This window comes from Sorex fumeus, unplaced genomic scaffold (genome assembly GCF_029834395.1).
Source record: "Sorex fumeus unplaced genomic scaffold, SorFum_2.1 ptg000030l, whole genome shotgun sequence".
NCBI classification, from domain to species: Eukaryota; Metazoa; Chordata; class Mammalia; order Eulipotyphla; family Soricidae; genus Sorex; species Sorex fumeus.
The window spans coordinates 9,262,018-9,283,348 of NW_026606087.1; the positions used below are offsets into that span (position 1 = coordinate 9,262,018).

Below are 21,331 nucleotides of genomic sequence, written 5' to 3' on the forward strand. Positions count from 1 at the left end.
TGGAGGATGCAGAGAAAATGGAATTCTGTTCATTATTAGGTGGAATTTAAAGTGGTGTAGCTGCTATGGAAATCAGTAAGATACCTTCTCAAAAAATTAAAAATAGAATGACAATATGATCTAGCATATTTATATGCACACATATACTTATATAATGGAATATTATTTCGTTTTAATAAGGAAGGGAACTCGCATGCATAGTACAGAATGAATAAAACTTGAGACTTTATGCTAAATGAAATTAGCCAAGTCATAAAAGACAAATACTGTCATGATTCCAACTTACATGAGATACAATAGAAAAGTTTATAGGGAAGAAAAGTAGAATGGTTGCTGCTTGGGGCTGGGGGTTGAAGGAAAAGAAGAACTGCCAAGTTGTTTAATGTTAAAGATTCTGCCCACACTTTAATCACATGTTTTGTTCTTGAGTTGTAGAAGCTCTTTAAATATTTTGAAGACCAGACCCTTTCAGATATATGGTTGGCAAATATTTCCTCCCAATTTATAGATTGCATTTTTATTCTGTTGGTAGTGTTCTTTTTTTGGTCTGAAATAGTTTCTGAAATTAGGAAAGATAGTGTTCTTTCTTTGTCTGAAATAAATTTTAGACAAAGGAGCAGTAACTCTGGGAGTTTTTCTATGCCCTAAGAATTGTAAATATTTGGTGAAATATCTGATGAAAACAGACTTTTAATTTTGATGAAGTTCAATTTACCAAGTTTTTCCTTTGATATCATATGTGAGAAATTATTGACAAATCCTTTGTCCTGAGCTTTTTCAATATACTTTCTTCTAAAGAGCTTTATGGTTTTAAATTGTTCAGATCTTTTATCTAGATTTGTGATACTGAGGGGTATACCTGTTGTGGAACTGGGGTTCACACTGTGCTTGAAATCACACTCAGAGTTGTGGGGTGGTGTGGAAGATTGAATTCAGGGCTATAAGTAAGAAAGAAAGGTGCTCTATCACTAAATCACATTCTAGGGCCCTTCACATAAGATTTTACTATCAGCATATCATGAATCAAGTCTTGATTTGACTCTAAGTTTAGAGAATTAGATTCATACTAATGACAATGATCAGAATCATGATGTATGTTGATAAAAGTTTTTCTCCATGTACTGAGGAATTAAACACATATTTAAAAATATATATGTATACATAAATATAAATCTGGGCATCTGAGTGTGAGTTCTGATTTATCACAATAAGTAGGGATTATCACAATAGTAGCTTACTCATAGGATAGTTAGGAAGAGTGAATGAGGATATCAGAATAAAACATTATATAGTAGTCTTAGGATAGAGTAAATCAGAGGCCAAAAAATGTTAAATTAATGGTTATTTGATTATATTTTATTATTAATAGAAACATTGTTATTTATAACTTGTGAAACTGAAGTTAAAAGATTGTTAGGCACAAATCTGATTGATTTGGGACTAGAGAGGCAATTTCTTAAAATATTTAGTGTGTCTGATGATTTTGCTGAACCTTTGTTACCTTCCATGTTTGCATTTATGTATAAAGAGTGAGCCAAACTTTCTCTACTACTCAGATTTTAGGATTATATACTAGGTGAAATTTGATAATTTGTAAATATATCTCTTTCATAGATATCTATTGATATTTTGTCCCAGATCCTATGGTATTTAGGGAATAGAGATGAAAAAACAGGCTCTTTATTTTTTTTTATCTTTATTAGTGAAACACCATGAGGTACAGTTGTAGATGTACAAATCTCTGTGCTTGGGTTTCAATTATACAATGATCAAATACCTATCCCTCCACCAGTGCATTTTCCACCACCATGGGTCCCAGTATCCCTCCCACCCACCATCCCCCCATCCCACCCTGCCTCTGTGGCAGGGCATTCCCTTTTGTTCTCTCTCTCCTTTTGGGTGTTGTGGTTTGCAAAAGACGCATTGAGTGGCAATCATGTTTGGTCTATAGCCTACTTTTTTTTTCTTTTTTTTATTAGTGAAACACCATGAGGTACACTTATAGACTTACAAATTTTGTGCTTGGGTTTCAGTTATACAATGATCAAGTACCCATCCCTCCACCAGTGCCCATCATCCACCACCACGGGTCCCAGCATCCCCCCCACCCCCCATCCCCCCCGTCCCACTCTGCCTCTGTGGCAGGGTATTCCCCCTTGTTCTCTCTCTCTTCTTTTGGGTACTGTGTTTTGCAAGAGAGGCATTGAGTGGCAATCATGTTTGGTCTATAGACTACTTTTAGCATGCTTCTCCCACCCTGGGAGGGTCCTCACAACACCCTTTATTTGGTGCTCTCTTCTCTATCTGAGCTTCCTTTTCACCTAGCACATGTGGCTGGCCTTCAAGTCATGGAGCAAAATTCCTGGTACTAATCTCAGCCATTCCTGGGTGTTAGTCTCCCTTTTTGTTGTGTAGCCTACTTTCAGCAGGCTCTTTTCTTCATGGAACTCATATTCTACTGAAGGAAAAGTCAGTGAACAGATAATAGTAATAGTGTGTGATAAGGTGGTAAAGAGAAAATTGTTTAAAGTTCAGACAGGCTGTAGATGTAGCTCAGCAGTAGAACACTTGCCTTTCATGTGTGAGCCCTTGGTTCAGTCCCTGGCAATACAACTATCTAAATAAATACATTTTCCACAAAGGAACAATAACTCTGGGAGTTTTCTGTACCCTAGGAATAGTAGATATCAGTTGCTCGTTCGGTGTTTTCCAAAGGACTACAAGAATAGCTCCCAGAAGATCTGCCTAATGAAAAGCTGAGCTGTCACTTATTTCTAGCAAGTCTGGAGAGATACCCCATACCTGATCTCCGATTTCTGGTTTGTAATCTGAGAAAACAGACTTTGGGAGTCTGGTTTTTTAGAAGAAGCTTTCAGTACCACTACTTTATCTGCACAAGGCCTTGTCTTTTTATGCTAACCTATTTTTTAACAGTAATTTTTTTTAAATGTGTGAAGGTTAGAAGGATTTGCAGGGGAGATAGGTTAAGAACACAAAAGGACTGAGAGATAAAGGGAAAGGCACTTGTCTTGCACCCCACTCCAATTTGTTCCCTGGAACTGTATAGCATCTCCTAACTGTACCAGGAGTGATTCTTGAGCTCAGAGCCAGGAGTAAGACCTGAGCACTTCTAGGTGTGCTCCCAGCCCTTCTACCCTCCCTTGGTTCCCCCAAGAACACAGAGGTCCCTAACATTGGTCCTCTAGTCTGATAAGGCCACACTGGGTGGGGATGACTCCATTTTCATAAATATTTCTCCAGGCAGAGCCTAGTAGTAGTTGTGCTGCAGGGGAGAGAAACTATGCCTGGACTCAGGGTCTGTGTTTCTAAACTCACCTGGTTTCTATTTCTAATTTCACTGGATCTTCCCTAGGCCTGGACTCTACACTGGCACTTGGAATTGAGGGAGGGCTTGAAGTGGGCTTCTTCCCACCTAGCTGGCCTATGCCTTTCACCTCACAACCCAGAACTTGACACAGGATAGAGGCATAAGTGATTATTTACTGAGACAATTATTTACTTTAATTAATGAACCCACACACATCTTCCATGGCTTCTTGTCTGGAAGTTTTCCTTTACTTGTGATAGGTCCCTTTCCATTCTGCAAGTCGGAAGTGCAAAACAGATTTATCAAGCTCACACCACTGTACTGGGTATTTATGCCTGAATTATCTTTTCCAAACCTCACAACAGCTGCAGAAGGGCAGGTATTATTCATGTTCTACCCATGAAAAATTGGGTGATTGTGATTATGTAAAATCAAAGGTCTAACAACTACTGAAGAGTCAGATCAGGCCAAAGAAGTTCACCTGTCTTAAGATCTTTGCAGTAGCACCTTGCTCGGGGGGAGTTTCCGTATTCACTTGGAGTCAAAGAATTGTTGTGGAGATTCCATAAATAATCTCTAGTATCAGGCTTTGATTAATAAATTCATGACCTAGTGGCAGCTCTTTCTAGCAACTCCATCATAGTCGGAAAGGGGCCTCCATCAGGTCTCAGGATTTGTGGTGCTGGCTGGGCAAGAGCTCTGAAACCCTAACAAGGGAACCATAACAAGGGACCTGGTGTGCTGAGCAAGCACTCAGCAGCTTAGACAGACAGTGGGATGCCTGGAAAGGCTGGAGGTTGGAAATAGATTTACTCAACCAAAGGAAATAGGTCTTTCATGCCACATGCTTTAAACCCTAATTAAAAAGTAGTCGCAGGTCTGATGCTCTTTTGGGGTGAGGGGGCACACCCAGAATGCTCAGTGGCAACTCTGGCTCTGTGCTCAGAAGCTATTCCTGGCAATACATGGGGGGTGTGGTGGGAATTGTAACTTCTTTATGATTTCTGCAACTCCTCAGGTCAAATTCCAGTTTGAATCCCAATTTGATTCAGGAGAAGGGAACATCTGATATGTGGACCATCAAAGGCCCAAGAAATCAGGAAACCCATGGTCTGGCCCTGTAACGTAACAGTGCAGACATGTCTGCTTCCCATCCGCTGCCCACAGCCCATCTGCCTGGATTGTATGGCCCCAGAATGATGTATAATCCAAATGCCCTTGGAAGAACAAAGGATCCCCACCCCTGCTTTAAAGAAAGCTTTGAAGGGAGCAGGCGTGCCTGAAATGGTCATTTCCTATGTGCAGGACATCTGAAATTCTTAGGGCGCCTTGGTTCCAGCTGCTGTTTTGGAGGGAAAAGGCAATGGAGAGGCTATTTCCTTCCTTGTGTATGTAGAAGGAACATTATTCTTTCTCTTCCAGCCTGCTAGAAGACAGGTCCTGATTGGGGGCCCTAGATTCTGTGACCTAAATCCCAGAATCGACTTGCTTAGCTCCTTGCTGGTCCTATCATCAGTGTAGGTGCTGTCCTGGCTATATGTAGGTCTTGACCCTCAGCCCCCAGTGTGGTCTCTGGCACTCACTGTGTGTGTTTTTACTGGGTTTTAGGGCTGGACTTAAACAGCTCTAAGAACACCAGAGATCTGCCCTAGCCTTGTGCCTCATGAAGCATATGCCCCTTCGTATACTACAAATGCTGAAAGGGAGAGCAATCTGTCCCTCTGTGGGCAGACCTAGGGGGCTTTGGGAAGACCCAAAGAGAGGGGACTGATGCAAGATGCTACAACCTCCGAGTCAGAGAGGGAAATGACTCTTAATGAGCAGCTCAGCTGGAGGGGCTCTAATGACCTGGGGTGAGAGTGGGGGGCCCTGGCCGTCACCTGAGCTCTTGAAGTCTGGTAGGAGAGAAAAGGCGACTGACAAGTTCCTGGTGCCAAGAGTTATGTCCAGCCTGCGGGGGTCTTTGGTGGGCAGTGACCCACGCCCCTGAGGAAGCTGCTGAACTGGTCTGAGCTGGGTCTGCAGCAGGTGCAGAAGCTGGGGCTCCGGAGCCCTATCAGCAGGATGGTTTTATACTTCAAGAACAGTTTCCTCACCTTAATTGGCTCTCTAGGGCCCTGGGGTAGCACTGGCACCTCAGAACAGTGCTGTTACTGGGAAGCAATTCCCGTGGCGATAGGAAGGAGGCAGGCGGTGTTTGGGGGGGTGGGGGGAGGGGGGATGTGGGCGATGTGCTTGCTGTTTGGAAAGGAACAGCTAGAACAGATTGGCAGAGAGAGAGACAGAGAGAGACAGAGAGCTGTGATGGATGACCAGGGTCTTGGAGGGGCCTCCTGTCTGCTGAAACTCTCATTCAAGTGGGATCTGTTTGTTGTGGAGATCAGAGAGCAGAAAAGACACCCTTGCTAACCTCTTGCTGTAGAAATGGGGCTTTACCTTAGAAGTCCAGAAAGGGCTAGAAACCTACCGAGTGTCACATAATTGGTCACCAACAGGGTCAGAAAAAGAATCCAGCTCCCTTGCCTGTGAATCCAGAACTTGCCTATGCTTGAAGGCCAGCAGGAATTGTAAAACTCCCATTGGCCGCTGCCCTTGGGTCCTTCTGTCTCTGCTCAGCCCAACTAGAAATGGGGACAGTGGCTTTGCCTGGACTGTCTGGATTGACTCTTGAAATTTGAAGAGTAAAGAGATAAGGCAGCAAGGACTCACCCTGTACATTTCACTTTAGGTGCTTTCTGACAGAAAATTTGTTTTGAGCCATCTGGTTTCTGGGAGCTTCCTACGGAGATTGGGAATTGTCTATCAACCTCTGCCACTTACTAGGCACTTAGGTCCAGATTCTGACTCTCAAGAACTCTCAGATCTGCTCCCTGTTCCTGTCTCATAGGCCCTGTGCCACCCCCCACCCCCCATGACCGGTCCCCTGGATGACCTCACTACTCTTATTGCCTCTGAGAATTATGTTTGCAAAGCCTTTACCTTCAATCCTGATCACACTTTCCTTTTCAGGGCCTGAATTTCTAATCCTGTAAAGGTCCCCAAATACAGGAGCTAGAGAGATAGTAAAGCAGATAAGGCACTTGCCTTGCACATGGCTGACCCAGGTTTGATCCCCAGCATCCTGTATGATCCCCTAATCACCACCAAGAGTTATTGCTGAGTGCAGAACCAGGAGTAACCCCCAAGCATTGCTGGGTGTGGCCCCCAAACAAAAACAAAACAAGGTCCCCAAATAGGAGTTTCACAAGACCTTCAAAGCGCTCCCCAGTTTGGTTCATTTTAGAGCCTCATCTCCTGTCATTTCCCCCCTTCCAGGTGCTTGTCTTAGCAAGTTTTTCTCCAAAACTTTCTCTCCAAAATTTTATCACCTAAAACCCCGTTAGGATGGTCCCCCCCCCCCGAAATGCCCTGTGCCTATTTGGAATATCTGACCCCCCCCACAATTGAAGATCCAGTTCAAATAAATCCCAGTTATTAAGACTGGGGTTGGACTTCTCAACATAGAGGTTGGCACTTGAAACCAAAATATATTCAAGGGGGGGGATCATCAGACTTTTTTTTTCTGGAAAGGGCTTTAGAGTAAATAATTTTGGCTTTGACTTGTATAAGTTCTGCCACAACCACTCAACTCTGCCATCACAGCAGAATAACCACCATGGACAATCTGGTTTTTTTCTTCAGTGTTGGGAGTTTAAACCTAGAGTGATGGAGACTAGTATGGCTATATCCAGGAGTGCTGGACCAGTGCTTGCAGAATCAGGGACTGAAGCCAGGATGTCTCACTTAAAAGGTGTGCTCTACTGCTTTGAGTCTTGTCCCCACAGACAATGGAAACAAATGGGCATGTCTGTAGTCTGAAAAAGCTTTACTTGCGAAAGCAGGGAGACTGTACTTTTCGATCACATATTTGAGGCTCTGTGTAGAGAGATTGGATGGATCTGAACCTGTAGAAGGGAGGAAATCAAGCAGGACTAGTGCTCTAGGAGCTGGTAGGGCCAGAAAGATAAGAGAAGGGGGAAATCTCAGAAATAAGAGTTGGGATGAGGCATATGGTGAAAACAGTGGAACCGGAGAGAGATTTTTCAAGAGATTGCTTGAAGAAGAGATGTAGGACATGTAGAAGGAAAATTTAGGGCCAAATTGCAAAGGGCCTTAACAAAATGATACGATTCTGTAGTCTCTGTGGAGTCTTGTAAAGTGTTGGGGGCAATGCAATGCAAATAGTTATGTGTTTTTATTTTTTAAGTCTATTTATTTTGATTTTGGGCTGCACCCAGCAATGCTCAGAGGTTACTCCTGGCTCTGCACTCTGGAATAACTCCTGGCATTGCTTAGGGGGCTATGGGATGCTGGGGATCAAACCTGGATTGGCCATATGCAAGGCAAATGTTCTACCTGCTGTACTATCACTCCGCCCCCTCTGTTTTATATTTTTAAATAATTCTAGCTCAATTAGAAGAATGATCGGCAGGGACAGAACTGGTTGTAGCAAGTCCTTCGTAGACTATGGCAGTGGTCCAGATCATTGGTTCTCAAACCAGTAGTACTGTGTTACGCCTAAGGATTATTTGAGAAACTTGTTAAAAATACAGATTTCTGGTCTAGCGCCTAAAGATTGCATTAGGGAGAATTAGGATTTTTGACAAACCTTTCAGATTTGAGAATCAGTGGTTCAGGTTTTATCCTAAGAGTCTCTGGATGTCAGAGAAAATAGCACATAGGTCAGCTGGGTCTGAGCAACTGCCCTTTCCTCCTCCCGTCACCTGTCTCTTCAGGAGAGCACCGTGTCTGGTGCCTTTTCCTTCAGGCGCCCCTACTGCTTCCGACACCCAAGTTTGGTCATGCTGTCTTGAAACAACTCTTCTACCTGTGTCTTTGCATTTCTACCCTCATTGAGGACTCCTGTTGATGAGCAACTGGATAAGCCTCTTCTCGGGGCTCCCTGTCTCCAGAGCCTTGTCCGGCTACCTTTGCTTTTAGGATGAAGGTTTAAGCTCTTTAGCTTAGCACTCAGGGCCCCGGGGGAGTTGGTGCCTGCCAGTCTTCCCCGGCTCGGTTTCAGCTGCTCCCTCTCTGTGCTTTTGCTCTGTGCGTTTGTGGTTGTGCGCTGCTCTGTGCTCTCAGAGACTTGCCCCATCTGATCGTCTTTCCTCCAACGTGCCCTAGTTTTCCTCATCCCTCCCCTCAACCCCCCCCCCCCCCTTCTCCCCGCTTGTCTGTGACTGTTATCTCCCTGGGAGATATAGAGTTAGCTGCCAGGGGACCCCTCTCAGAACCTTTGTGCATCATAAATGTGTGTCTTCTCTCTCTGAAGTCCTAATCCTCTGCTGGTGACGGACAATTGGTCACTATGGCAACTGGCTGTGACGTCACAGGATAAGGACTTCAGGTGAAGTGGCAGGAGCAGGTGAGTGTGTAGGAGACAGATTTTAATGTCTGCCGAAGCCCCCACCCCCTCCCCCACGTACTCGCTCCCTCGGTCCCCGGGGCATGGAGGGCTATCTCGGGCTCCTGCTGATTTTTTAAAGCGATGCGGTGAGAGTGTGTGCCTGGCAGCTGCGTGCTGCAGCAGTGTGGGGCTGACAGAGTGTGTCAACTTGAGCTCTGGCTGTGCAGGCACCGCTGCTGCGTGAGCCTGTTATTCCATTCTGGATTGCTATTTTGATACCCAGATTGCATCATTCTTCCTACGTATAAACAGGGGGTCCCCAGGGCCCTGCAGCTACTCACTTCTCCACCAACACTGTTGTTGTGATGAGCTCTATTTAAATGAGCTGCCGGATCGGGGCAGGTTCCAGCCACACATGAGCACTGTCATTTTGGGGAACATGGAGGGCTGAAGGATTTTTGGATCGAGTCCTAAAAGGCAGAGAGTGATGGCCTCCCGAGCTGTGCAGAGGGCGACAGAGCTAGTTCCTGAAAGTTGAAAATCTCGTTTTCTTCCTTCTGAGCTTCTGTTCCAAGGCACCCAGAGGATTAGGAAGGAGATGCAGCTAGGAAGAGAGTCGCCTCTTTGAGGTCTCCCCTCTTGCTGTTCAGTTTGGGAAAACTGCTGCAGAGCCTTCGAGATAAACAGGAACAGGAGGAGTCATCCAAGCCCTTTCTTGCAAGAGCGTCTCAGGTGAGCTGGAGAAATGCAGCCCTGGTTGAGGATGCACCAGAGAAGGGAGGAGAGGCTCCAGGCTGTTCCTCAGACCCTACCCAGGACCCAGCTCCCTGAGGCTTAGGCCCTGCAGCCTGGCTGGCTCCTGCATGTGGGGTGGGTGTTTCTGGGTGCCGGGGAAGCACCGTCCTGGGGGACCTGTGGTGGTCTCACCTGTCGCTCTTCTGACTTCTCTCCCAGGTGTTGCTCTAATCTCAGGGCATCAGGGGTCACAGGTAAGCCTGCTGGCAGCCAGGGCAGGAGCATCTGTCCTTTTAGGCTCCAACTCTGCTTTGCTAGCCAGGGAGGCATCTGGGGAGTGGGTGCAGTGTGTTTCTGGTGCAGGTGGTTGTGCCTCTGAACTCCAGGCTAGGGGAAGGTTTCAGTGGTATGTGTGGTGGTGGTGGTGGGGGTCTTTGCTGATGCCAATACTGGGGGGCTGCCCTAAGCTGGGAGGGAAGGAGCAGTGAGTGAGATGGCCAGCCTGCCTAAGGATACTGCTGGAGTTTTTCTTCTGTGTAGTGACTGGCAGGCAGATGGAGGTAGGACTTCTGACTTTGTGCAGCGATAATCGAACTGCTCCATGGTGCTAAGTGCCATCTGTATTTTTATAAGGATGCTGTAATTTTTTAGCTAACCCCCTATGTTGTCCTCTGGATCTCTCAGTCACCAGCTGTATGGTGAAGGAATTAGCTAGGTGAACTGCTGAAAAAGCTAAATCTGCAAGCTTAGGCTGTTCGGGTTTGGTTCTACAGGTGAGCGCTGGCAGGGGCGTGTCAGGCCATTTTAGAGAATGCATGCCCTGTTGGAGTCAGCACCAGGGCCCTGGACCAGAGCTATGGGAGGAAGGGCCTCTAAAACCCTCAGAGGGTTGCTTAGGCCTGGCCTCAGGCTGTGGTGTGTGTACTGGTGTGATGAGTGGACCCCCTTCTGACACCTTCTTCAGATTTCTCTCCCGCTCCCAGCCCCGCTGGTGTCCAGTTTACCTGCCTCTGCAGTTCATGCCTCAAGCCCACTCCTTGCTGCCTGGGCTCCGCACACTTTCCACACCCTTGCAGTGGTCGTTGTGGAGCAGACCTCAGCCTGGACCCTAAACCTGTTCCTGAGTCCTTTAGTGGAGTGGCGAGTTATGAGAGACAAACTGTGTCCTTCAACTCACTGCCACCTCCACCCTCATACCTGGATGCAGGAGACCATTGTCTGTCAGGTACCTGCCCTCTGTCAGGGAAACAAATGGCTGGCTGGTCTGTCGCATTGTACTTCACTTCTTGATGGTGCTTTTAAGCTGAGTGAGCCTGTCTTTCTCATCTGTAGCAGTTAGGTTCAGCTGTGGGGACAGGGACACTTGCTCTGAGGTGCAGGTCCTCAAACTTGGTAGTACATTGTACCCACCTGGGTGTTTTTTTTTTTAATTGCAGATTCCTCCCAGTCTCTATAATGCTCATTTAAATGGTACACAGTGTAAACTGGCCAGCAGTCTGGTTATAGGTGCTCTGTCTGGTTAGAAATTGTAAACAAAGTTTGAGAACCACTGGGCTATAGGCCAAAACTGCACCCCCCTCCCTCGAGTTAATTTTCTCCAGATAGAAAAATCTCTGGTTCTTTCAAAATTCCCCTTTCTCAAATCTTGCAGCACAGATGGGACTGGCTCTCGCCACCTTCTGGATTCCCAGAGCAGCCAACTTCAGTGATAGTTTGATCACTAGTACGGAATATTTACTTCTAATCACCTTATTTAGTGAATCAAAATAAAATGCACTGGTCTGGAGGAATGAATGAGGGGGGAATATTGCAGAGGAGGCAGGGCTGGGTGCCAGAGGCTGACAGACGGTGGTGGTGTTTGACAGAGTTCTGCTTGGGACCAACTTTGATGGTGATTTACTGCAGCCACCGTCGCTTCAGCAGGGCACGGTGGGAACGGTGCCTAGCTCTCGGGGTGGGATGAAAGTTAATTGAGCCAATTCATGTGAAGTGCCTGGGGCACGGAGGGGACTGATGGTAAAAGAAAATTTTCCCAGGAGAAAAAGTCTCCCAAGGAGTCGAAGTGCTGACTCTGTGACAGACAGGCTGACTAGCCTTGACTTCGAGAGCCGTTCTCCAGGGCCCCACGGTCCCAGGAGGCCCTCTGGTACCTGTGCTTTCTCTCTGCTGGAAGCAACAGCCCCAACTCCCTGGGGGATGGTCCTGTGGCCTTTGACCCCAGTTCTACATTTCTCAAAACTGGTGGTACCTATTGTGTTTGGAATACAAGTTTGAAGCTGTTGTTCGGATAATTCAAATAGAAAAAAGCCTATAATATTAATAATTTGTACACAGTGTGGTTTAAATATGTATTCAATGATTAAGTTAATGTTAAATATTAATAATGTTAATGTCTGTAGGTGTCTTGTCATTTTATATATACCCACAGCCCTAAGAGTTTAAGTGTTCTGGTTGCCTAACATAACTGATATCCACAATAAAAAAAATGGGGCTCCTCTATTTTTATTAAGTGTTTCCCCAGAGATTCTTGGGGGCCCAGCAATACTTGGCCCAGCCCACCCCAGCAGTGCTCAGAGTGCTGTGTAATTCCAGAGGTCAAGGCCTTAAGCATCCCGTTATTCTATCTTCTGGCCAGGAAATTCTCTTTTCATTTTATTTAATGTTTTTGAATTTGGGGGCCACACCTAGTGGTGTGCAGGGTTTATTTCCTGCTCAGTGGTCACTCCTGGAGGTACTCGGGAACCCTATGGGGTGCCGGGAATCAAGGTAGTAATTAAATAAAGCTCAAGGTTGACACAGCTTGGTAGGGGTGAGGAACCTCCTCAGGGGAAGAGAAGCAATTCCCAGTGAAGGTGTGTGGCACAGAGACCACATGTCCCCTGTGTCCACTCAGGGCCTGCAGCCGCCCTGGCACCTATTGGCACTGCAGCCACGTGACTCTCTGCTGCAGAAGTCCCTCTTCAGACAGGCTGAGCTCTAAGACCCAGGGCTCCCCTCAGCAACAAGCCTGCCCTGAAACTTCCTTCTGAATGGGAGAGCCAGGTTGCAGTTTGGCATCTTTCTTCTTGCCTGGGAGGAATGTTTTTTAAAGCCTGACTGCAGTTGGCAGGGGCAGAGGGCCAGCTGATCCCTACTTCCTATTATTCCCAGTCCCCTCATGTTAAACAGGTAGAAAGTAAGATTCAGAGAAAGGGGCTGACTTACCTAAGGTTACAAAAATAATTCCAGCACTGGATCTCACATCTCGCAGTCATGGTCTTTCTGAAGTCCCACACCTCTGTTCTTGATTACACAGGATGCTTTTAACATCTTGGCCTGGCTTTTCCCCACATCCTGAACATTTCCATATGGCTTTTTACTACTTTCAGTGGCCGTGAGTGCAAATTGCACACACAAAATACCTGATCCGAAAATGGTCAGTTTTTCAGATGGTCCAACCTGCTAAAAATTCTTTTGTGCAAACTATGGATTATTTTTGTCTGCAGACATATGAACAGACATTTAAGGTGCAATGGTATATTTGTTATACTAGAAGGATGCTGTAGGAACCCAGAAGCGGGAATAATTAACTTATCCTGAGGGAAATCAGCCCGACTTCTCAAAGGAGGAACATTTGAACAGGTTTGAAGGGATGAATAGGAGTTTATCTGTAAAGGAGGGGATCAAAGAGGGAGTATTTTAGGGAGAGGAAATACTTTTTTTACATACCAGAGTTTTGCAAAAGCCTGTTATATTGGGGAGATAACAGACATACTGGACTTGACAAGGACAAAAAGTGCAGAGAACATGGTCGATAGAGTGAGAGGTGAGATGAGAGAGAAATGAGGCCAACTTAGAAAGGGTTTTAATGCCTAACTGAGGATTCTGGCCTTTAAGGCCCCACTGGAGAGACCTTGTCACAGTAATTTCAATAATTTCTCTTTTTTTCCCTTCCATTATGCTGATAAGGCTGTGTTACTGTGTTACTGCATGAAAGTAATGTTTGGGCATCTGGTGTAGGAGAGATGAATGCAGTATGGGAACTTTTCAACAGTTACAACAGCATTTATGTCCTGGTGGGAGATGAAGAGGATCTCTCCAGGGCGAGTCAAGTAGAAAGGAGGGACAGTCACCTGGTACTCCTGGATGGTGCCACCTGTGGAGAGGGAACACCTATCGTCCTTGTTCTTGACTGCCTGGGGAATATTTGAGATTCAGATTCAGTTCTGTCCTTGAAACCTGTGGCTGTGTGAAATCTTGGGGGAAGAAGTATACTAACAGTTATTTTGTACTTGTGGGTTTATATTTTTCCAGCATTAACTTTGGCTGCACAATACGCCACTCAGTAATTTAGTGGTTAAGACAACAGCCACACTTTATTTAGTTTATGATTACTAGTTGTTAATTTGGTTTGGAACTCACTGCTTCTGCCCTGCTTTTGTGCTGGGCCGGGCTAATCTTGCCTATTCTGGTTGCCCTGAGTCCACGGGGGCAGACAACTTTATATAGGCCTCAGGTTGGGTGTCGAACAGCTGGGGCTTCTCTCGAAAGTGGTCTCTCACCTGCCAGAATCCCACTTGGAGTAGTTTATGTCTTAAAGTGAGAGCAGGATCATACAAAGTTATTTGAGGTCTATGGTTAGAACTTGTTCACCGAAGCTTTGGCTGCTCAAAATTTGCAATCAGACAAATCTAAGCCAAAGCAGGGGATGAGAACAGTCTTGCTTCTAAAGGTAGAGAATTGACTCCACCTTTTTAGTTTGTTTTCTGGCCACACCCAGCAGTGCTCAGGGCTTGCTCCTGGCTCTGTGCTCAGGGATCATTCCTGGAGGTTTCACCATGTATAGTGCAGAATCAAACTTGGGTCAGCTGCATGCAAGGCAAGTGCTCTACCTGCTGTATTATCACTCTGGCCCTCAACTCCACTTTTCCTTTTCTTATTTGTTTAAAATATTTTGTTTTGTTTATTTTACTTAGGCACACTAATTTATAAGGCTTTACTAATAGCAGAGTTTTGGGTATTTAGTGTATTAACTCCAAATCTACTGTCATAGTCGTGTCCTTCCACCAATGACCAAAGTTTCCCTTTCCCTCCCCATTCTACCTCTTAGCAAACTCATTAAAAATTGTTTTTTAAGTACACTTTATCCTTTACCTTTCAAATAGGTTTGCAAAGGCCTGCAGACAGGGAAAGGATTTATGTCCTTTTCTTTTTCAGTCTTTTTCTTAGATTATTTGATTTTCATCAAAGAAAATTGGTCAGTGAGAGATGATAATTGGGATACGAGGAATCTTTTGAATTCAAAGTCAGCATTCATGCAGGATCATGTACTTTCTTGAGTATTATTTCAGTTAATATTCCAGCATCTCCTTTTTTTTTAAACATATGAAGAAATTGGGGTAGGGGGAGTTAAGTGAGATGAAGGGCCTTGCCCAAGGGTTCTGACTGGAAAACTTGGTGTTTGGACTTAGATTTGTCTGATTGCAAATTCAGAGCAGGTGCCATTATAGCGAGTTGCTAAATTGAGGTGGGGAAGACTGAAGTGGTCCTATGTGTTCACCGCCATTGCCATTGCCAGTCTCTTTCTAGGTCACCCTCATCTTTTGGCACAGATCTGGAGGCTCTTCTTGACCCTTTTGGGAGAGATTGAAGAGCCTTTGGTTTCCAGACAGTAGTCTCATGCCCCTACTGCAGGAGCCTGCTGTGCTGAAATGTGTTGGAGATGGTTGCATTTCCTGGGAGAAAGATGTTCATGGGTGAAGCATTCAAATATGGGCTGGTGAATCCCACATGGACTAGGTGAAGCCTCAGGGGTAGACTGATTGGTATTGGCTGCACCAAGGGATATGTACCTTCTAGATGAGAGGCAGGTTTATTAAGGAATAAAATTATTTTCTTTTGTGGGGGCCTCCCAAGAAGTATTTAGGAGGTCTGAGGGCCCCACCAGTGATTTCTGGACAATCCCTGCAAGGGCCCAATGCAAAGCCCGATGTGATGCTACTCTGACTCTGTGGTGTTGGGGGTAGCTGGGTCACCCTGGTGACATTGGGGGCCTCCAAGGTAACACCTGGTGATGACTAGGGGTCACCAGGCGGTACCTGGCCATGCTCCGAGGACCACATGGTGCCATTTTGAACATACGTCCTAACCACTGTCGTACCATATTTGATAGGGTTCAAATATGGTAACACCTACAAGGGTGATTAGAGGTCACCCCAAAAGCCTCTATACCTCTCGGAAAGACTGGCAAGCTACCGAGAGTATTCCGCCCGCACGGAAGAGCCTGGCAAGCTATCCGCTGTGTATTCGATATGCCAAAACCAGTAACTACAACTGGTCCCATTCAACCACTGTACTGTCCCCTGGGCCTAAAATCTTCCTCTTCTCTGAAAGCATTTTGGAAGCTCTTACTTTGAGATCTTGAAAGTAATTTTCTGGGCTGGAGGGATACTATAGGAGGTAAGGCACTTGCCTTGCATACAGTGGACTCTAGTTTGAATCCCTGGCACCTCAATTGGTCCCTGAAAGCACCACTAGGAGTGACCCCTGAGACCACAGCTGGGTGTGGTCCAAACTCCTCCTACATAATGTAATTTCCAATTCTAATTTGGAATTACTAATTCCAAATTAGAATTGGAATTAGTAAGGGAATTACTAATTAATGTATTTCTGTGGTAATCGTTTTATTTGGGCAGCACTTCAGCCATGTTTAATGAGTGGCATATAATGCTGGGGATCAAACCTAAGACCTCATATACAAGGCATGTGTTCTACCTCTTGGGTCTCGCCCCAGCACTGTGCTGTAATCTTAATGACTGGCTGAGGCCTGGCCTAAATCTACCCTCTGGAGCTTAACCAGCAATGGGAGATGGGATCTCATGACTGTGAAATAAGGAGGGGGAGTAGCAGGAAGATACTCAGTTACCAGAGCCAGAGCAAGGCTGGGCCTTGCATAGTGTGTGGGAGGGAGAGGCAGAGACAAGACTTTGTTCTTGGTACCTGGACAGAAAGTGAAAGCTGTGACATTTTGGCATGAGTGGTATTGGCACATACCTTTGGGGCTTCATATAGCCTTAGAGTATGCAGTCTTCCATGTTGCCCTGATTCTTCTGTCTTTATTTCTCTAGAGCTCATCTGTCCTGGATGTAATGGAGTATGCCTCACCAGCGATGTAACTGAACATTTTTTTCTACAGTGCTTTTCTACTGGGCAATCCGATATGGCCAGGGTAAGTTAGGACAAGCAAAGAATCAACTGATCCTTCAAAACTTGTTAAATTGGGGTCGGAGAGATATACAGGTTTGCCTTGCACGTGGCTGATCTAGGTTCAATCCCCAGCATTACATATGATCCCCTGAGCATCACCAGGAGTAATTTCTGAGTGTAGAACCAAGAGTAACCCTTGAGTATCACTGAGTGTGGCCCAAAAACCAAAATATAAAAATTATTAAACTATGGTGCTAAGCATAAGTCTATATTTCTATCATTCCTTATGAGATAATACTTTCATCAGTTTTCTTGTAAATCCTCCATCCATCCATCCACCTGCCCATGCATCCATCCACCTATATCCTTGTCACTACATTTTATTGCTAATTTACTTAATTGAGCCTTAGTCCACCATTTTTTAATGTCCACTAAGTGCCGGGGCCTATGGTGGGTACAAGGGAGACAGAGACCCATCTTCTCTCTAGCCTCAAGGAATTCATAGTTGAATTAGTAAAACTTGGATTTCTCTTTTCTCGTGCCCACGATTGGTTTGTCAGATGGCAGTCTGAGGACAGAGCTGTTGGAATGCAGACTAGTCTGGTTGCCAGTTATTATTCAGGCACAGACAGATGAATTTTTCCCCTATCTCTTTACCACCAGATGTTTTACATCAGCCCTGCAAAGTATTTGCTGACCAAATGAATTTGAACTAGGAAAGGATACAGCATTCTTGGGCCTTGCAAGTCCTGGTGGTGGAAACATCTCCGAAAGCTGATCTGTGCTTACTCTTTCCTGGATGCTGGGGTCACCTTCTGGGGACTCCCACTGCTGTGGCTTCCTCTCTTCTGCCACACTGAACTTTCTGTTTTGCTGTGATTTTCCAGTTTCCTCCCTCCTTACTCCTCGGTGAACTTTTATTTGTCATTCAATATCCACCCCCCCCATATGTTGCCTCTTTATGAAGCCTTTCCTGGAACCCCCTAGAGAGCTCCTGGAAACCCCCCTTGCTTTTTTAGTACTTAGCATTCTTGCATCTCTGAGAGTGTTCTCCACTGGATATTCTTCTCCTCGAGCCTTGAGAGCTGATCTGATCTTCATCTTATTCATGTAACATCCTCAATGGTTTCAGCACAGAACTTACATAAATAGCACCTGAGGCCATTGTTCTTTTAACCACAAAGGATGCTTGTGTGAGCCCCTTTACCTGCTTCACCGCTAGAAGCCCCCCATAATTGTATTCTTAGAGAGTGGAGAAACAGCCCTGCAGGACCGCTACAGCACTTACCCCTCATAAAGAGGTAAGTCCCCAGGAGAATAATGTCCCACCCTCTGCTTCCAGAATTGCTCAGAGTGTAAGGAGAAGAGGGCGGCACACATCCTCTGTACCTACTGCAACCGCTGGCTGTGCAGCTCCTGCACCGAGGAGCACCGGCATGGCCCTTCCCCAGGAGGCCCTCTCTTTCCCCGTTCCCAGAAGGGATCTTCAGGTATCAACTCCCAACCCCTCCCTCCCCGTTCCACCAGCTTACACGCTCTTACACAGTGCTGAACCCTACAGATTCCCTGGAGAAGAACTTTGGGACCTTGTTTTCCTGTGAGTCAAGGGTGGTCTCAAAAATTAAACAAAGAAAGTTTTCCTCTAGCACATAGTTTATTTTACAGTTCCCAGTGGTGGGGTGGGAGATGGTGAGAGATGGTACAGGGAATTACTGTTGAATTGAGTTACTGTGGAAAGCAGGCTGAGTTCATCTCAAGCAGAGTAACCATGCCTCACTTAGAATTAGTTACTTGATTTAATTTAAGAACCTGGATTAGGGTTTTACCCATTTGTTTATCCAGAACCATCTATTTTATTTACTTTTTTGTGGCTCTGGAGGCCATATCCAAGGCCCATGCACATGCAAGTCAAGTAGTCTATCACTGTATTGCATCCTGACACCCTCCCCCAATTTGTTTCAAATGACAATTCTTCCTCAAAGTATTTTCCCAAGGTCCTGGACCATGGGAAGAGGGAGTTTTCTTTGGTCAGCCCCACAGGAGTTAGATATCACAATCCATATGCTCTAGTCAGGATCTTGGCAAGTTTGAGTAGCTGGTTTTAGGTGCATTTTCACAGAATCCTGGTTAAGGAAGCGTTTAAGTCTGAAACTGGCAGGAGACATTCTGAAGGAGATCCTTGTGCAGCAGTAGCAAGTTATTACTCAGCCTCTGGCACATGGGACACCTGGGACTTGATAGTTGGTGGTTCTGGCATGTGGGCATATTCAGTTGGCTTGAGCCTACATGGGGGTGTTTTCTGCTTGCATTGAGGGCTACAGGCCATGTCTTTCTTCCAAGCCCGTGTCTGACCTGTGCCCACTGAGAGCTGAGGGCTGAGGGCTGCTCAGTTGAGCGTAAGATCTTCCAGGGCAAAAGAAATCCACTTTCTCCATCTTCTCTGGCAGGAGTGAATGGTGGTGCTGGGGACTATGCCTTGTACTGTCCTCTACACACTCAGGAAGTGCTGAAACTTTTCTGCGAGACCTGTGACGTGCTTACGTGCCATAGCTGCCTCATGGTGGAACATAAAGAACACAGGTTGGATGGCTGACTATCCAAAGAGTGCTTGCGAGGGGAGGGAGACGGGGAGGGGGTCGGAAATCAAAATCCTCTCTGTGGCTAAGCTGGCCGGTAGACCCTGGGCTGAAGTATTTAGTGCTGTTGTGGGACTTCTCTGGAGAAGGCCTGAAGGACCAAGCCTGCAGTATTTCTGACTTTCCCTCAATATAATTCCAGCTTGCTTGTGGCCTAGCTGAGATGGTGCACTGTGAGGATTCTTGCTTGGCTGTCATGCTTAGTGTAAGCCCTCTTCAGCCTCTTCTCTACCTCTTCCTTTAGGTGTAGACATCTTGAAGAAGTCTTGCAAAACCAGAGGATGCTTCTGGAAAGTGTGACTACACAGGTGGCGCATAAGAAATCCAGCTTGCAGACATCTGCTAAGCAAATTGAGGACAGGTAACACAGGCGAGGCCCCTATCAGTACTGAACATGACCGTTTCCCTCCCATCCTGGGTCTCAGTGTGTCTGAAGAGGACAGGTAGACATTGGCACATGCCCCAGAAGGCCTATATCCTATAAGACCTATATAAGACCTATAGCTCTGGCCTTAGAAGCCTTAGAGTTAGTGAGTATGAGTCTGAGCCAGAGCAGGTGCCTCCTGAAAGTGCTTACAAACTAGTCAGAGTTAGGTGCTTGAGAAATAAGGCCACAGAGCAGATACGGGGTGTAGAACGTTGCTTATCATGAGGGTGTGGTAGTCTGCTCTGTATTTGCCCACCAGTGAGGGCAATTAGTACATCAAAATACTCTCCATTCCCGAGCCCTGGGCTGCAGTTTGTCACTGTTTCTCCTGTGGGGCTTCCCAGTGTCTTTTGTGTTTGTCTATAAGTGACATGCAATTGTTGGCATTTTATGTTAAGAATTCATAGAGTTAGTCATGCGGGAGGCTCTGGGTTGGACACCATATGTTCATTAGTTTATCCATTCTTAGAGTTCTTTGAGTTGGGGATTATCTGTGTTATGAGGAGACAGGTTCAGTGAGTTTGGGTGACCTGTCTAAGATCACATAGCTAATTAATGACTGAACTAGGAGTAGAAGTTATGTTTGTGTGTCAAAGCTCTGTCACTGTCACACTGTCACTGTCCTCCCGTTGATCATTGATTTGCTTGAGTGGACCCAGTAACATCACCATTGTGAGGCTTGTCACTGTTTTTGGCATATCGAATACATCACAGGTAGCTTGCCAGGTTTTGCCATGCAGGCGAGATACTCTCGGTAGCTTGCTGTGCTCTCCAAGAGGAGTGAAGGAATCGAACCTGGGTCGGCCGTGTGCACGGCAAACGCCCTACCCACTGTGCTATCGCTCCAGCCCATGTCAAAGCTCATTCTTCTTTTTTTTTTTTTGAGACATCTTTACTGATTTGTAATTTACATAGCATTAACTTCATTTTTTAATTTTATGGTTCCAGGGATTAAGCCCGAGGTCTCTTAGATGTAAGACAAGAGTTCTATCACTGACAGTTTGACCTTATGTTATCTTTGAAAAATGTATAATTCAGTTATTTTTAGTAAATTTATAGAAGTTATATAGACATTATGTTACTGTCTACTTTTAGGATATTTCATGACCACAGACAGAAACCCCTCTACTTATTATCAGTCACTTCCCATTCCCTTAAAATCCATAGCACACATTCTATACCCTTGGCTAGTACATTTTCTGATTCTATATATGCTCTTTTTACCAGCTGGCACTAAATGTTAAGTGTAGCATCATTATTTTAAGATAACATCTTAAAATACGATAACACAGGTTATCACTCTTTGTCCTGCCACTAGTGGTGTATGAGTTGGTAGATTCACCTGTGTGTACTTGAGTTTACTTAGGAAACTGAGCTGGTGGATTCACCTGTGTGTGTACTTGAGTTTACTTAGGAAAAATCAAATTGGATTTTGGGCTTGTGGCTCATTAGATCTAGTGGTCTGGGTTGTATTAGGGTGGAGTGACAGATGAAGGTTCTCCTTTCTTTGTGGAAAGAAATGGGTGTCCATTCAACTCTAAGCTTAATAGTCTTCCTTCTGTTGAGGCACTTTGTTCTTTCAGACTTGGAGGAAAGGACTCACCATGCTCTATTCTTTCCTTCTCATTTTT

General features: G+C 45.5%; 1 protein-coding gene across 1 annotated transcript in view; it reads left to right on the forward strand.

Moving 5' to 3' along the window:
* The first annotated feature begins 9,378 nt into the window (after nucleotides 1-9,378).
* The window catches only part of TRIM66 (tripartite motif containing 66), a 40,600-nt gene continuing 28,647 nt past the window's right edge, over nucleotides 9,379-21,331 (forward strand). The window contains exons 1-6 of the mRNA XM_056115915.1: nucleotides 9,379-9,449; nucleotides 9,672-9,706; nucleotides 16,559-16,659; nucleotides 17,980-18,127; nucleotides 19,085-19,217; nucleotides 19,518-19,634. Coding sequence (XP_055971890.1) covers nucleotides 16,651-16,659; nucleotides 17,980-18,127; nucleotides 19,085-19,217; nucleotides 19,518-19,634 — 407 coding nt within the window. The 5' untranslated portion in view covers nucleotides 9,379-9,449; nucleotides 9,672-9,706; nucleotides 16,559-16,650. The remainder of the gene's footprint in view (nucleotides 9,450-9,671; nucleotides 9,707-16,558; nucleotides 16,660-17,979; nucleotides 18,128-19,084; nucleotides 19,218-19,517; nucleotides 19,635-21,331) is intronic.